This window comes from Ambystoma mexicanum, chromosome 12 (assembly GCF_040938575.1).
Source record: "Ambystoma mexicanum isolate Mex_15411 chromosome 12, UKY_AmexF1_1, whole genome shotgun sequence".
Classification (NCBI taxonomy): Eukaryota; Metazoa; Chordata; class Amphibia; order Caudata; family Ambystomatidae; genus Ambystoma; species Ambystoma mexicanum.
The window spans coordinates 130664379-130681795 of NC_090936.1; the positions used below are offsets into that span (position 1 = coordinate 130664379).

The 17417-nt window shown below is 42.5% G+C and overlaps 1 protein-coding gene across 6 annotated transcripts in view; it reads left to right on the forward strand.

Annotated features, from left to right (window-relative positions):
• The window catches only part of ARHGAP8 (Rho GTPase activating protein 8), a 664042-nt gene that overhangs the window by 599370 nt on the left and 47255 nt on the right, over positions 1 to 17417 (forward strand). For 5 of the 6 annotated variants that reach the window (XM_069628159.1, XM_069628161.1, XM_069628163.1 and 2 more), the window contains one exon: positions 10540 to 10643. The exons of the other annotated variant lie outside the window; for it this stretch is intronic. In XM_069628159.1, the coding sequence (XP_069484260.1) occupies positions 10540 to 10643 (104 nt within the window). The remainder of the gene's footprint in view (positions 1 to 10539; positions 10644 to 17417) is intronic. 6 annotated transcript variants of the gene reach the window in all.

Genomic DNA, 17417 nt, shown 5'->3' on the forward strand with positions numbered 1-17417 from the left:
ATGTTAGAAGTCGTAATGACTTCCTGAGATTCAGACTCAATCTTTTACCGATGAGGGGAGTACTCTACTCCAGACATAAAGATATGTATAGTGAAAACAAATGTGAACTTTGTGATCTTGGGCACGTGGAAACACTAGGGTACTCATATGCAGAGAGTATCTAAGTTCTCGAGATTTGTGGTTAGGGAGGAGTGTTTGGAGATGCAGGATTTCTGGGATCATCTGCGGTCAGGGCATGAAAGCCTTCTGACTGCAGAAGTAATATCATTTATGCATAACCTAGCACTTTTGAAATGAAATGGAAAACAGAGTGATTTACTGTATCTTTCTGTATTGAAATCCGATGATTGATTGTTGGGAATTTTTATTTTTCCTTTAAATGTAAATAGTGGAACTGTTGTTGTACTTTTTTATCTTTTAGTATGTGTGTAAAACGTCAAATAGCATTGGCTGAAACACAATAAATAAATAAAAAATTGACACATACTACCCAAACAGAAGTACTGTTTTGTAAAACATGTGCCTGTATGACATAGCCCAAAATTACTCATACAAAAATAATTTCACACCAGAGGAGACAACGTGCAAATATTCAGTCTCCGCTTGTGAAGGAAGCCTCGTAAAACTTACCAAACCCAGCCTAATTAATGATAGAAAGTTATCATTCAAATCTCATCAACATAGAAAACTTAATTACATGGCCCTGCTACAACTTTTTAAACCTTGAAGAAAAGAAGAATAATTATTAGGAGACCATGTCTCATTTGAAGCTGCATTCAAAGCAAATGAAAGCAGTATAGAAATTGTCAATTTCAAACAATACAAACAAAGAGGAAGACATTGAAGCACTACTACATAAAGACACTCCTAAGGGCAGTCAACCTTCCCTTACAGGAAGCCAAGAACCACTCAATCTAAATGAAGCAGAAATAGGTAGAAAATACCACGTATCAATCTATACAATTTGAAGAAGACTTGTCAGTGCTCAAATCACAGCTCAAGAATTAACAACTCACCATTTATCTTGACGTCACTAAAGAAATTGAACATGGTTTTAAACATGGAACCAAAACTTGTAGCTGTAGAAATTATAAACCTCTGCTCCTGCATGTCAGTGGCGAAGCTCGTTCTTGTAAAACGTTCTTAATTAAAATAATCAGCAAATTTCTACAAAATGTAACTTTACATCGACTACTGCTCCTCCCAGTAAAACATCTAAACAAATTGGAATGCTACAAATTCTGTGCACTTCAGTAGCAGAAGCTTCTGCTGAAGTGCACAGAATTCTAAAAATGTAAGTGCTCCTGATAGATGAAGTAAGCATGGTTTCCAACTTCATGTTGGCTTCAATTCATCTCAGAAGGCAAGAAATCCTAAAAACCGACTACGGAGAACTGTTTGGAGGAAAATGCGTAATTGTTTTCGGAGACCTCCTATAGTTCACAGTAGAAAAGGTCAACCTATTTTCCAGATGTCACCTATGCTAACAGTCTAAAAAGCATTAGAACTGGTCTGTTTACTAAAGATTCAAAATCCATCTGAAATACTAGACTAATCCATGAGCTATATGGACAAAAAGCATCTGCTCCTGGTGTCATGGAAAAATTAACTCAACAAAATATAAAATGCATGTCCTTAATGCCAACCCTTGCAAGCTGTAGTCAATTCAACGATACAATGTTGAAAAACTAAATGCAACCCACACTGCATACCAGCTCCACAGACAAACTATGTGTCAACAAGCAACAGTACGACTAAATAGCTTAGAAAAATGTATCTCCAACATAGCTGGATTAGAGAAAGTATTAACTCTGTCTAAACTGTAAAGTAATCTAAAACATAAACTTGACATAGAACAAGGTTTAGTCAATAGACCAATTGGTACAGTTGTGGCTTCCAAACATAGCCACATAACAACATTTAGTTTGTCAACACACACTTTGACAAACTTGCAGAAGTAAAAAAAATAGGCCGCACAATAGCACATTTCCTTCTTTTCAAATACATACACATATGTAGAGAACAATTATCTCTGTCTTGCATAGGCTGTCACTATTCACAAATCGCAAAGGTATAACCTTAGATCACGCATTGATTGACATTGGCAGCACAGTCTTTAAAGAATTTGAGTTCCATAGCACTTTCACATCTGTGTACACTCGCTGGTCTATTCCTAGTTATCTCTGATACAACGCTGACATTCCTTGCATCCTATATTACAAATGGCTAAGTGCACTGTACACCCCCATCTAGATATGTACCCTGTACCTCAAAAAAAGAAAACATTCAAAAAGAAAACTAATACAAAAAGAATCTATTGCGGATCTTCCAGCAATACCGCTAAAGAAACAAAAAACTGCTGCTCCATCAAAAAGTACAACCACAAAACTGTTTAGTGCAAAAACAACTTCACATCCATCAGAAGACAAAGAGACAAATGTCTCTTCTCAAAAAGGAACTTCACGCCCATCAAAGGATACAGAGGCATAACTCTCTGGTCCATTTAAATTCAGCAACACAACTGGAGTACATTTCTATGCAAATGTAGCAATCTGTCTTCTCTTCCAAATACCACCAATTGTTCACAACATTTACTTAAGTGTCTCAGACCAGTTCTGTTTGCAAATGCTAGTCCTTCATATACATGCCACAAATAACCCTGACAGGACTTAGTGTCTCAGGTATAAGGCAAGAACTGGACTACTGTACACAAATGGTAAAATTCATCATACACAGACAGGAAGATCCAAATAATTCATAATGTACTTACTACAAGTACTAGAAACCAAAGACATCCCTATAAATGAAATCTTTCAGATTTCATACTCGTAGAAACATACATGCACTCTCTGCAACCATGTTTCACAAGAGCACATCCCAAATGAACGATTTGTGTATGTATACATACCAAATTGTGAATCCATGCCATCTCACCTGCTTCTGCAGAATGCAAATCATCGCATATTATGCCCTTTTTATAATTCAGACAATCGTTCCAGCATACAAATAAACTCACATGGCCAATATGTGATACTAATGCTTTTAAGGCACAATGCAGATGGTACCAAAAACAACTGTAAGCTTACTAACTTCACACACGACCAAGTATCTCTTGGCAAGAAAACCTTCACAACATTGGTCATAATCTGCCACACTGGTGCTGCAACCACTTCAGGCCATATACTGCATATGTCAAAAAAAGAAATGGTTGGTTTGAATGTAATGACACGTCTGTTACTCCAAACCATAGGTTACCAGCAAGTCTAAAAAATACCTACTTAACATTCCTTCAACTCAAATGTAGTCTGTAAAGTATAGCAAAATAAACACAATACACCAATGGGTATCTAACTACTTCAAAAATACCCCTCATTGCTATACACTTCAAATATGCCATGACAGTTCTTGTCCTGCAATACTTCTTGTAAAATCCAATAAAATTACAGTATGGCAATGTTACCACCAAATCTAAAAAATACCCACTTAATATGCCTTCACCCCAAATGTACTCATTAAAGTATATTAAAGTATAATACAATAAACAGAATACGCCAACGGGTATCTAACTACATTAAAACACCCTTTATTGTAATAAAATTCAAATATGTCATCAGTTATTCTTACTGCAAAACATCTTGTAAAGTCCACGCTGCCACACACAACTATTCTGTAAAATGTACATTCTTTAAAACTATGTAAATGGATAGTTTTTTTTTAAATCCACTGTTGATTTTTCCCCCAATGATTATTTCATGTCAATACAATAACAGTGTAGTACTAACTAATGTTGTTCCTAACATAGTACATAGAATGTACTATTTATAAGGGTCAAAAAAGTAAATCCATATGTAACATTATATGCAATTGAAAAACTATCTTGCTTAACAAATGATAACTGTTTTTTCCACAGAAAAAGAACCAGAGATTCTAGCTTTATTACCATATGCAACTAAGTATCCATACAAAGTATTATCCTATTTATTATTTTCACGAAGAAACAAATACATATTCCATAAGCACTATCCCCAATTTACTAAAATCATAAATACCATATACACTTCAATGATATAATTTCACCATATTACAAATACTGTATACTCCCCCCACAGTAGCTAAAATCACTATACGCCTGGTCTCTGCCCCCAAGAATCTGGCTACTGGCCACAACCACCACAATATAATTAAACCATATAACAAGTATGTAAATACACCTTCAAATAACAAGACTTACCTAGAACCCCCTGCAATTCAAATGACGTCCACGGACACTAAAATTGACTGTGGACTCAGCGGCACCTGATCACCTTTTTTTTCACCCATAAAAGCAGCTACATATCAACTTTATTCCACTCCCCCACCCTCAACAGGCCCTCTTTCAGTCACCAATTAACCCAAAATGTGTTTTCCAGACGTTTTCCTCTCTGCGCTGTGCGTGGACTACAGCAGCTGTCTGCAGATCCAACAGGGCAACTGTTTAAAAAAATCTGACGCAGCTCACATTTTCGAACAACCAATAGGCGTGCGTCGATGCCCGTGGACGCCAATCATTCCGTCATTGGCCCAGAGGCGTCCGCAGACTCTGAATCAAGAAATGACTCTGCGGAGCAGACCCAGATATCACACATTTATTTTTGTACTTAATTTTTGGCAATTTTTTTAAAAAGCTACTGGATGGATTTACACCAAATTTATGAATGCACGCTTTTGGGACCAAGCCACTGCTCTTCGTGCACGTTTGGTGAAAATCCGTCCAGCGGTTTCGCTGTAGGCATGAGCACAATTTATTTCCGTTTCATGATTTCCATATATCTGAGGATTTTAAACATTTTGGAACACAGTCTATAACTTTGCCCCCCCACCCCCGGACGAAACCGCACCAAACTTCACAAAATCATTCTGAGGGGGCCATATACTTCGGGGACCAAAGTTATAAACTGCCCCAAAAAGTGTTCTTTCTAGGAGTTGAGCAACTTACCCATATCTACAGCTATCGCAGGCCCTGTAATATATAAAAACCTTGGTTTAGAGAGAGTTAAGGTGATTAGATTTAACGCAACAAAATCCATGAAATTCAGCGCTCGCATTTCAAGCAGGTCCACCTTAACTTTGCACCACCTGTTGCGCAGACTGTGACCACAAGAATGATATCACAGATTACATCACTAATGATATAAATGACATCACTTTTGTTTAGATAATGTTGACCCAAATCCATCCATCCCACAAGTCAAAGGTTATTTGCAATCGAATTTTGGGAAAAAAGTGCAGTTTTTCATTTCTGTAAAGCCTTTCCACTGCAAAGCACCATGAGAGAAATCGCCATTTATTTGGGAGCAGGTGACACCCTCTTGCCCGTCGAATATTTTAAAAATTACTTAATGGATTACCCGAAACCAGTCCCGGAAATAGTCAATGCTTCCTGCCCACGTTGTTTATTTGGTACAAATCCGTCCAGTGTTTTCTGCACATCGGCCGACCAAAAACTCTCTATGGGAAAATGAATGGGAGTAGGCCAAAAATAGCATTTTTTTGGTTTCTTAATAACTTTTTTCATTTTTAATGAATCTTTTCCAAAATGTCACAGCTTGAGGGGGGGGGGAGATGGGATGGTCAATGATTTAACTTTTCATTTAGAAAACGTTATCCAAATCTGTCCTCCAAATCAAAAGTTATTAGCAATAGAATTTATGGATTTCCTATGGCTCATAGATTTCACCTTAACTATAATGCGGCAACTGACCCCCTATAATATATCACAAGTTGTAGCAAATGACGAGATGACAAGTATATTCAATGTTATGCCTTTTAAGGTGGTAGGGTGGTTGAGGTTTGTTATAGTGTTGCCCGACATTTCACAAGAACACGTGCAGGCTGGCCACATGGCTACCACCCCACAAATGGAGATTCAAAAGGGTGCATGGTTAAAAACCTTCTATAATATGTCCCAACCCCAGATAGATACATTATCCAGAGATTGGCCGGGAGGAACATGTGAGCAGTGAGAAACATGGGTGCTGTGGAAGAGTTTAGAAGGGCATATGCTCGGTTTTAAAATCCCAGCCACCAAACTGGAGAATGACTGGTGTTTGTTGTGAGAAACCTGAAGGTGTCTCACTCTCCAGTCTCTGTGGATCTGTCATCGAGGTGGCCAGGACACGGCCATCGCTTTTGGATCCTGTTGCTTGGGGTGGACCAGTGCGGGAGGAACATCTGGATGAGGGGCCTTCAGGGAGTGAAAGTGGGACACTGGAGGGTGAGATGCGGTATCCCCTTCCTTGTAAGACCTTTTCCCCATACTACCAGGTAGGATACCTAGGAACACTGTTTCACGGACAGCTCACTGTGTGAGAAAACAGACTAAAACCTGAGCCGTATGTCTGACGTGTCCCAACACAAGGGTCAGGCAATTACTGATAATTGCACACACCTGACTTCCATCACACTTCCCCACATGGATAAAAGGGGGAAAACGAAACCACACTGTGAGCAAGACAAAACGCATGAATAAGCAGCAGTTCCAAGATGGCAGTTTAATACGAGGAGAAAGACGGCAAGACCAGACAGGGTTGCAAGACAGGGATTGCCCTTGGCTTTTTCAGAGGAAGGAAACTGCTACTTTCACAAGCCCTCAAGAATAAGAAACCTAAGACTAGGAATTAAGTCTGGAGAAAGGTGCATTGTGTGTCGAAGGTACCCGGGCCTCTCCTGCATCGATAGCTGAGGTGGGGAGGAGTGATTGCCGCTGTGGCACTGTCCTTGACTCCAACAACATAGCCACTCCAGTAAAGCCAGCACAGCCGGTGAGTTGGTAGACTGATAGCAGACCGGTCTGTGTTAGAAACAAGGTTGGAAGCAGCAACATTATATGAAGAAATCTGCAAAGACCCGAGCGTAAGGCATATGTGATGAGCGATGCAAATGGAATTGAATATCCAATGAGTGAACCTTTGAAACCAAAGATACTGCATACAGAGTGGTCCGGCACCATGTGGGTGCTCATTTGAAGGACTCTGTTAGATATCCAACTGAGAGTGTCAAATTGTGGACTGTGATATCGAAGTGGTCCTGGAATGGGTCAAACCAAACTCTGTGCACATTCGAAAGTATTCGATAGGTATACGAACTGTAATTGGTCCTAGCCCAGCTGAGGAAGACTAAATTGTGGAAAGGGGAATCTGAGTCAGATGGAGGGGGATCCGAGGTGAACCGTGAGTCACCTGAGAAAAGATATACGAACTGTTATTGGTCGGAGCCCGTCTGAGAGAAATTAATTGTGAAAAAAGGGCATCTGAGCCCGACTGAGGGGGATCCAGAGTGAACTGTGAGTCACCTGAGAAAAGCTTGTGGTATAAAAAGGGATTTGAACCCGGCTGAGGGGGATCCAGGGTGTAAGTGAATCCCCCTACTTGGAAAATAACTTTTCGTTTTGTTTGATACATCAGGCCCTCTGAAGCAAGAGACTTTTGATGACTTAAGAGACTTGGACATAGAAGGCCCTTATGCTTATAAAGGAACTGTGTCCTTGTGCTGAAGAAGCCCTTGAGTGTGCTATGCTCGAGGGACCCGCCTTGTCCCGTGCTGAAAACGTGGGGAAGGGAGGCAAACGGCCTGAATATCCTGACTTATCATTTTGTGAATACTTCTTTCTTTTTCATTATTACCCCACACTATTTGTAACTTAGTGGTAAGGATTGGCAATAGGTTTTTTTCGTATAGGCCCTTTTATTTTTTACGAAACTCCACTAGGACTGAATTATTATGGTCGTAGCTACTTCCCATCTTAGATTTAGGTTTAGATAGGTGTTTATCAACCCCTTGATAAAGTTCAATAAACACTCTTGAACTGTGGTCCCTTGTGTCTCTTACTTTGATACCATCCCTACCTTACATTGGTCAGGTGGGGTGGGGTGGAACAGGAGCCCAGGCGGAAGGAGGTAAGGAGCGCTGGCTATACTGTGGGGATGCTTTGTGAGTACAGTTAAGTGCTTTTTAGAACCAGAAAGGACCCAAGTCCAGAACCCTTGTCTTTCAAACATCAGGTTCCCTTGAAAATGTGTTGCCCCCTCTACCTCCCAACAGCCCATCACCACTGATCATCAACCACGCTGCTCACCCACAACATAATGGTCCCCACATTGGAGCAACCCCATCCACGTTACCATAGAGCTTCCCACATCCAACACTACACCAAAACTGCTCCAGTCCAACATCCCCTCAGTGACGTGGATGATTCTCATTACCGAGATCTGGATGACGCCCACTTCCACCCACATCCTAGATGCCCTCATCCACAATGGCTTCAGCATTGTAGAAGGATACCATTCCAAACTAGATGGATGGATGCCTCACCATCATTTACAAGGCATCATGGCCATGCACCCAACTTGGCGTTGCCACCATCTGCTCTTTTGAAAACCTCTCCTGTCACTTCCTGCTGTCTCAAATGGACACAGTCACATTCCACCTAATCTACTAAAGCCCAATAACTCCATCAGACACTTCATAGACTTGGTCACCACTATGTCTCTCACGTATGCCGACATCTTCCTCTGTGACTTCAACATCCCTGGCAGCCCAGCAACCAAATCCGTGAGGAAGTTCTCACTGCGTTCTTGATACTCTGAAACTTGCACAGCACACAAATGACTGAATGCACAGGAAAGGTAATAACCTCAGCCTCATCACCACCACCCTGCCCACCTTCCATCACAGCTCTCCAATTCCGTTAAACTGGCTGGACCATTCGTAATACACTCGCCATCGCCACATGGGGATCGTGAGACAGTCCTCAGCTGGTTAAAATCCTACCTTGCTAGCAATAGTTTGCGCAAGTGGATTCCTCCAGGTCACCAATTCTACCCATCACCTGTGGAGTCCCACAAGGATCCAACATCTCCTCCTTTAATTTCAACATTTACATAAAACTGCTTGGAGCCCTCCTAGCTCCACACAATAGCCACAGCCACCAGTATGCAGGTGATGCACAGCTCTATCTCAAGCTATCCTCCATCAAAGAAATCCAAAGGCTCAAGGCCTTCCTCACATGGATCCAGCCTGGATGTCCAATACTTGCCTAAATCTCAACCCCTCCAAGTCCAAATTGCTACTGCTGGCCAACAACACTAACCACCCTAGTATACAGTTCTGTCTCTCTGCTATGAACCTAGAGGGCTTCAGACCTCAGCTGACCCACCTGCACCAAGTGTCTTGTGTTCTACATCAACAGACACACCTCCTTCAAGGAGCACATACCAAGGAAGTCACAAGCTTCTTGGTACCAACTGTCCTGCCTGTGTAAAATGGAGCTCTTTACCCTTACAGATCTTCTGTCCAAGCCTGGGTCCCCTTCCATCTGGTGGTGGCAATGCTTTCTTCAAGGCAAGTGTGAAATTAAGAGTGAGGCAGTCCTTTTTCCCCAAGATTGTGTTGGACGTTCACCTGTCTAGTATGATTCATCTTCCAGTCTTCTACCATCTTCCTCATCCATCTAAGATGGTGGAGGGATTTCAGCACCTGGATCCCAAGGAGGTGCTCAGCTACTATGTCTCGGACAAGGGGCATCCGAAAAGATGACCGCCTGTTTATCAGTTTTGCTAGTGTTTTGCGTGACGGGCCCGTTATCAGGCAGACCATGTCATGGTGGATTGTCCTTTTGCATTTCTGAATGCTATAATCTGGCCAACAAGGAGGTTCCAGAAGATCTTGGGGCGCTTTCTACTCTGGGCCTGACTGCTTCTTCTACTTTGCAGATGGGTGTCCTTATTGTGTTCATCGGTCAGCGGACTACATTGGCTACTTTGAAAACGTTAATCAATCATTACTGCCTGGACTACCTGTTGGGACAAGACAAACCCTTTGGTCAAACTGTGCTCAAACGATTCCTCATATCGGTGAAGGTTCCTTGCTCTGCTCCAGCCTTCAGGTTCTGTACTGCTTTGGGTGTCTTTATATGATGGGGGAATCTGTCGAAGGAAAGAATCCATCTGATGAATTAGTGCTTCATGCCAAAGATTCCTCATTGCCTTTGTAACCTTACACCTCTACGTGGGTACCACCCAACCTTTTGTAGTTGAGCAGTTCCTCAGCAGCTGAGTTCAGGGAAAATTGGGTCGAACTGAGGTCATGGGGTGCAACCTGCTCAATATATATGACCCATGCAATACCATTGAGTCATGGGCACCAATGACCCTGAAGCGTATTTGGAGGGCATCACTTGATGGCCAAAGAAAATTCCAAAGGCAGGTTATTTCTAAGTTGTGGAATCTGTGCAAAGGACGCCTAATCCAGCAGACAGCACATTACCAAAGGTAAGCAATCTGCTTTTCTGATAGATGCTTACCTTTATTGGGTTTCTTCTAAAATCTTGCAGGTGTGGGTATTCCCTGTACCTCCTGTATTCTTTTGGCGAGTATAATCCTAATACATTGGACATCATTATTTGAATATGTTCTATATAGTTATTATACATTAACTCTGGGATTCTTGAGCATTCCGTTATCTTTGTATTGAGCAAGTTAAAAGGTGATCTTTTGATTGCAGGTGTGGAAAGTATTTTAAGAGCAACCTATTGTAAGGAAATACTATACAAAATTCCCGCACACAACTATGCTATACTGAAATACTTGATGTGTTTTCTTAATATGGTGAGTATGCTTAAAATTAATAATATCTTAACATGTTCTGTTTTAGTGATGTGGTGGATGTCCTGCCTGCAAACCTCTGTAAAGTGGCTTTGAAATGCACTTCATGATGTTGCAATGTGTTTTATTTACAGCCATCGTATCTCCTTGTGACTATGTTGTGGATGCACGTGTAAAACATCTCGGGGGGAAGGGGAGGGCAAATGCTCCTTGCCAGTGTGAGAGACAAATGTTGGTGCAGGCGGTGGTAGGTCCTGAAGGGCCACTTGTTTAGTAAATGATTCCAGGTCAGGGCAGCCAATTGCTTTTTTAAATAATTCGACGTATGTTACAATTTCTGGCAAATTGGTTCGAGCAACTGAGCGCAGGAAGGGACCACCAACAAATGTAGTGGGATTCGACAGGATCCTTCCCCCAAGAAAATATTTAACAAAATGCATTCCAATGGTGTATTTTACAGCAGCATATTCTCAAAAAAGACTTGGCAGAAAGCCATACCATCGGTACATTAGGGTAACATTACAAATATGGATATGCATACCAAGACGCCCACAAAGTACAGGAGAGCATTGTACAACATGTTCATGAAGTATGTGCCCCCAATATAGGCCAGCTTTCCCACTGTAGAATTTTCATGGTGGTCTACAAGATATATGCTAATACTGCGACAGTAAAACACATGTTGATGATGCTTTGATCCACAATGTATGAAATAATGGTCCTGTAAAATGTGTTCAAGCTGCCTGTGCCCAGATATTTGCCAGTATCAGCATTATAAAACACTCATGATGGTGCCCACAATATATGCCAGCACTGCCATAATGAAGCACATGTTATGCATGATGCCTTGCTCCACAATGTATTCCAGCATCACCCAGTAAAATACCTTTTTCAAGCTGCCTTTGTTCATATATATCACAAATGACATTCCTTATGCGAGCCTGTGTACACATTTTTGATGGACAACTGTCATTAAATAACTCTTCTACAAAATATAATCTTTACTATACTGTATATCTGATGCAAATTCCATTTCAGCATGAGAGACAGTACATAGAACACATTAAAAAATTCAAAAAGACATATAACACAATATCTACATTATATGTAACCTTCCCTTGGTCAGTCAGAGGAAACCTTGAAATAGTCGATTATGAAACCAGATCAATGCAAAAGAACTCAACACATAGTTGTTTACGGTGTTCCAATTTTATAACCTCACTATTTCACATATGGTGTTTTGCTTCTTTTGGTAAGCTTATGTTTCAGGGATTGTGTCATTATTTTGTCACTCTGCCTGCTTCAGGAACATCAATTCATCCATGTCCCTGTTCAGTTTCTCGGGGATTCTGTGAAGACAGTCTTTTTTTCTTATAAAAACGAAATGTGCATAGTGGCTTCAATTGAAGGCTTCATGACCACCTCAAACTCCTGAATGGTGGGCTAATAAAGTAAAACAAGTTTGCAAAAAAATGATTTTACAAAAAAGTAGTCCAATCCATTAATGGAATTGTATTTCATGTTCCTCCAAAATCCCTGACTATTTGAACGTATATTTTCATGTGTATTGATTCACATGATGAAATATGTATCGAAAATAGATTAAAGATTGTTTGTTGATCCATTCAATGAAATTTAAAAAAGAAAACATGCAGTGTAGACAGTTTTCCCTAAGGAATGTCTTTTATGCTTTAGAATGTTGCGTAGCCTGGTTTGTACTAGTAGTTATTTAAAATAGGGGTACTTTTTCATTTTGAATGTGCCCACATATACAGCAGTATTGCTGCTATAAAACACGGATGCTGGTCTAAAATATGTCAGTAATGCCCCGCAGAACACTTTCATGCTCACTGTGTTGAATTATGCCCCTGTGTAGCCAATGCAAATCTCTTTATTTTACTAATGTATTTATAGTGCAGTGCGCCTATACACAAGTGTTTTGAGGCGCAACAAGACAATACGGTGGGGGAACAGGGAGTACAAAATAAAACTATCCTACTAGGCGTTGTGACCTTCGGATCGTGCAAACGCAGTAAGAGAAGTGATGGGGAAGTTGGGGTGGAGGGTCTGCCGGTCAGGGCGGAAGGGCCCGTGAGAAAAGCGAGTGCTGGGGGAGGCAGGTGGACAGAGCCTGGGGAAAACAGAGTGTGCGGGGGGGGGGGGGGGGGCCACAAGTTAAGTGCAAGGTAATGGGTTGGAAGGGCTACACGGGTGCAGGACCAGCCAGGCTAGTGTGGGCAAGGGGCCTGGGGTGGGTGCATGGGAGACCAAGTGCAGGGGTAGACTGGATTAGGGGTGCCTGGTGCCCTGTAAGACTCTGAATGAACCAGGCAGCCAATCAAGAGGCAGACGGGGACATTAGTGGGACATTCATGGTGGCGTCCACAATGTGTGCCTGCATGCCAAGAACATTTATGTATACACTTATTCAAACTCTCCCCAGGTCCGCACACATTTAATTCACAATGTGCATGTTTCACACAGAAACCCCTTCATGCACACACTTCCACAGACACATTTCAATCACAAAATGTGTGCACCGCGTGCAAACTTTCAATGGCCTGGGTGCCAGCTGCAGATATATACAGATGAGCCCACAAGAGCTAACAGGCACTTCCAAAGGATGAATGTAGATACTAAAAAGATGCTTCAACATCAAGGAGCAGTGGTGAATCTTGGGAGATTGATCCCCTCTCGAGCATCTTCCAAATCTTGGTGAAATCTCCGGCTGTCTGTGCCATTACAAACTGATTGAAAACAATGCACTGGATTGCAGTTTTCCAATACCTGTGGATGTTTGAGGGACTGTGTGTTTTTCCAAACTGCAGTGCTTGCATTGCTTTCACTTATTTAATTGGGGGCACTGCCACCATACCTGGCAAAGCACTGCCTCTCTGAGGTGAGCCGAGCAACACCAGACTAGTTCTGTTAGCAGTTCTCTTGGTAACACCACAAGTGTCGGTATGAACCTGCATCACTACATGCCAAAGGTGATGACTTTGTGACAAAATCAACAAATGAGGTGACCAAACATGTAGTGATTGGCATTTCTTTAGGCCCGCTCACTCCCCTACCAGGTCGAGTCGCCTGTTGTGTAGTCTCCCCACCTGCTAGCCTTATGTGTCTTGCCAGAAAGTGAAGTTCCTGGGACCATAGGGAGTTCTGGCCAGAGGAGAGTGAGTGTACTGGCATGGCCCCATTGAAAAATAAATTACATTTACAAACAAGAAAGCGTGTCTAGTTGTATTTTGACTTCTAGCTCTTTACCTTGAACACTTCTACTCTAGTCATGGACTTTACTGTTCAAGGTATACTTTTTCCTTTTCAGTGAAGGCCCAAACACAGTCTGTTTTATCCCCAAGCTCCTGTGTTCCGTTTGAGCTTTCAAGGTGAGATTGGTTTTGATTTGGAGAGGAGGTAGAAAATCAGGTACACCTGGGGGGCAGTTAGGGACATAAACCTGCATTTCTAACACAGTTTTCTGTTACAAAAATCAAAATCTAACACGAGGACAAACTGGTTTGAGGGCACCACATATTGGAGGGCTTTATTGAAAGTGAATGCTTCATCTTCACTGGGCTGCTAAGGAATTGTGACAAGAAAAATTGGTTAGGATAAGGGCTGGCATAATATGGAGGGCTTTCTTGGCAGGCAATTGGCAAATGGGTAAAAGCTTCAATCGCATAACCGTCACACTATGCATTTTGATGGTGTCCGGTATATAGATAGGTTCTTGAACACCATTCAACTAAAAGACCAGCAGTCACCACCCCGGCTTACCTCCGAACCCGGCGCTCTCAAGCTTGTCCCCTGAAGGAACAGCTATGGGATTCAAAATGCAGGCTTCATGAGCGGAGAGCAGGAGCCACTATGGGTGCCGGTGTCACCCGCGGAACCATCTTACCTGCTAGGACATTCTGTGGGGGAGTGCGGACAGCATGAAGGAAGAATCTGCTGCAGTGATCAAAAGGCTAGCACATCATGACACCGAAAGGACCATGCTGCCCTGAGGTTATTCCTGCAGTAGTCCGGGAGAGGGATGTCCAGGAGGAGGCAGCAGTTCAGGAAGGGATGGGGTGCAGAAAGATGTGGCGGTCTAGGGGGTTTTCCCCACAAACAGCAAGCGAGTAGGGAAGGGGTTGGGGAGGCGGTGGCCAGTGATACCGAGATACAAATGAACAAGTAGCGGATTGGGATATTCCCCCAACAAAACAACCAGCAGCCACGACGGGGTTTGGAAAGGGACATCAGTGGCTACTGATGCCATCATGGGTAAAGACAATTGTAGGGGCAGAAAGGAAAGTGAAGCAGTGGCCCAGTATGTGGGCATGGGGGCAGGAAGAAGATATCGCAGGCAGCAGAAGACAGCAGCTGGGATTTGTTTACGTCCCAACAAGCAAGTAGATATGGTCAAGTCCCTAAAAATAAGAAGACTAGCTACCGGCAAATGGCCTAAAGCGAACAGCCAGCAGACAGATGGCCTATCTAGATAGGACTCATTTTAATAGATGGTGTAGCACCAGTGCTGTTCAGGTAGACATTTCAGTGTTTCCGGTAATTAGCCATCTTCTCTATGGCTTGGAATGGGTGAGCAAAACCAGTCATGCTTTAACCCTACTTTGGGTTCCAGTGATCAGACGGGTCCGCTCACCCCCTATTACCAGAAGCTGTATGCTTATGAGATAATCTTCTTCACACTGGCAAGTATTCATTTTCCATCCACAGCCCCCAATCTGAACATCCTCTCTGTTGTCCAATAAATCCCAAATATTGATTCCCTGCTCCATTCAGCTAATGTGCCTATTCTTGGAACCACACTTAACATTCACAATGATCTTAGTGCAATTTGTGTTCATTGATCCCTGCACCCAGTTCATTAGTATCCAAACCTCTACTTTCCCCATTTAATTGTTCTTTTTTTATTTCTCTCCAAAAGCGAGAGTGTCTTTCAGTCCAACTTGTATTTCTCTCCAAAAGCCAAGATGCCTTGAAGTTCAAATTGTTTATAATCGTAACACTCTGTTTAGGAGCATCACTGGGGACCAGGCCCCTATATCTAACTTCTGAATTCCCTTCATAAGGGCTCTACACATAGCTCCACTCCGATCTGGCAGCCAAGTTCAATGTGTAAAACATCTATTGATTGGACCCCCTCCCAGCTGAGAGTAGGGCCATAAACCTTCTATTTCTGGCTCGAACTTGCAGAACCATTCTAGTCTCCATCGCACCTTTATCACAGGGTTGTATAATTCTGCGCAAATGTATAGCTAGGGGTGTACTTTAAGACCTTTCAATGGCATTACCATTCTTCACTACGGATCAGCAACTGTTGATAGAATCTATTTATGCAAAGCTCTGACGCATTAGGGCACGTGCAAGTGTGTGCATAACCTCAATTTCCATTCTACCCACAAGAGCACATTTCCCCCTTTCATAGTTTGCTCCCTAAAACAGCATAACACTGCTCTGGATGAATCATAGGTTTTAGAAACGTACCCGTGGACACACTCAGCAGGGACTTGACCTTGTGCCATGCGTGGGAAGTGAATTAGCAGCAGCAGGACAAGGTCCTCCAGAGATGGGGGCAACCTCAATTGGACCTGTTTCAAATATCAACACCAGAAATCCCCATCCTCAAAAGTGCTTCCAATTCCCTGGTGGGGGGTGCTTACGCCTACACTTATCTTATTTCCCAAGGTCCATGACTGTTGATGAAGATGCATGGCAGATCCACATGACTAGTCTGATAGCCCCACCACTTATTTGTTTTTGGATCCGAGTCGCCTCTCCCGGGAAGACCCCCTCCCGCCCCCCCCCCAATCCTGGGACCTTGCACATTGGGAAAACAGACAGGTTCTGAATCACGACAGTGTCTCTGAACCTGAAAGCGTGAAGCTTAAATTCACAGAATTCTGGCATTTGGGGCGCTGGAATGTCCTGCTTGCAGCAAGAGCAGGTCTCACAGTTAAGAACTGCAACTGTAATGGAAAACCATTTTGTTTTGGTGTGCAGGAAAAGGCATGTGCCCATTCTGGAAACTCCTGCACCAGTTGCGTACCTGCAACATTTGGCCAAGTTGGGCCTGTCTCATGGCTCTGTACAAGCCAAATTGGCTGCAATTTCTTTGTTAGTGAGGAGCCTGGACTAACCATCTATGTACTCGCAGAAGATAGTCGGGCGGTCATGAAAGGATGTTTCAATCAGTGTCATAAGTGAAAAGGATTACCCTATGTGGGAAATGAACACAGCATTGGCAACATTGATGGGCATTCCATTTGAGCCTTTGCATTGGATGCAACTTGAGCATGTTTCCTGGAAGAATGATTTTTAATTGCTATCACCTTGGTAAAAAGAGTAAGGGAAATTGACTCACCATTAACAATTGTTGCTTCAATTTCTGCAAAAACAGCGTTACCCTTAGAACAATCTCGAAGTTCTTTCCGGAAGGACCATCTGACCTTCAACTCAATGAGCCAGTCATATTCTCTACATTTTATCCGCACATCTGCTCAGTTGGAGAGATTCTCACGTGCTCAATGTCAAGGGACCACTTGGGTACTATTTCGAAAGGCTGAGGAACATCTGGAGGACATTGCAACTATTTGATCACCTTAGAAACAACTCGCAAGGGCAAACCACCTCGAACCAGGAACTAGTCTGATGAGTCACAGCTTCCTATGGAGTCAGTCACAAGAAAGCTAATAGGTATGTTCCAGTTGCAGCAGAGTACATTCTACAAGAACGATGTCAGCAATAAAGTCAACACTGATGGATTGC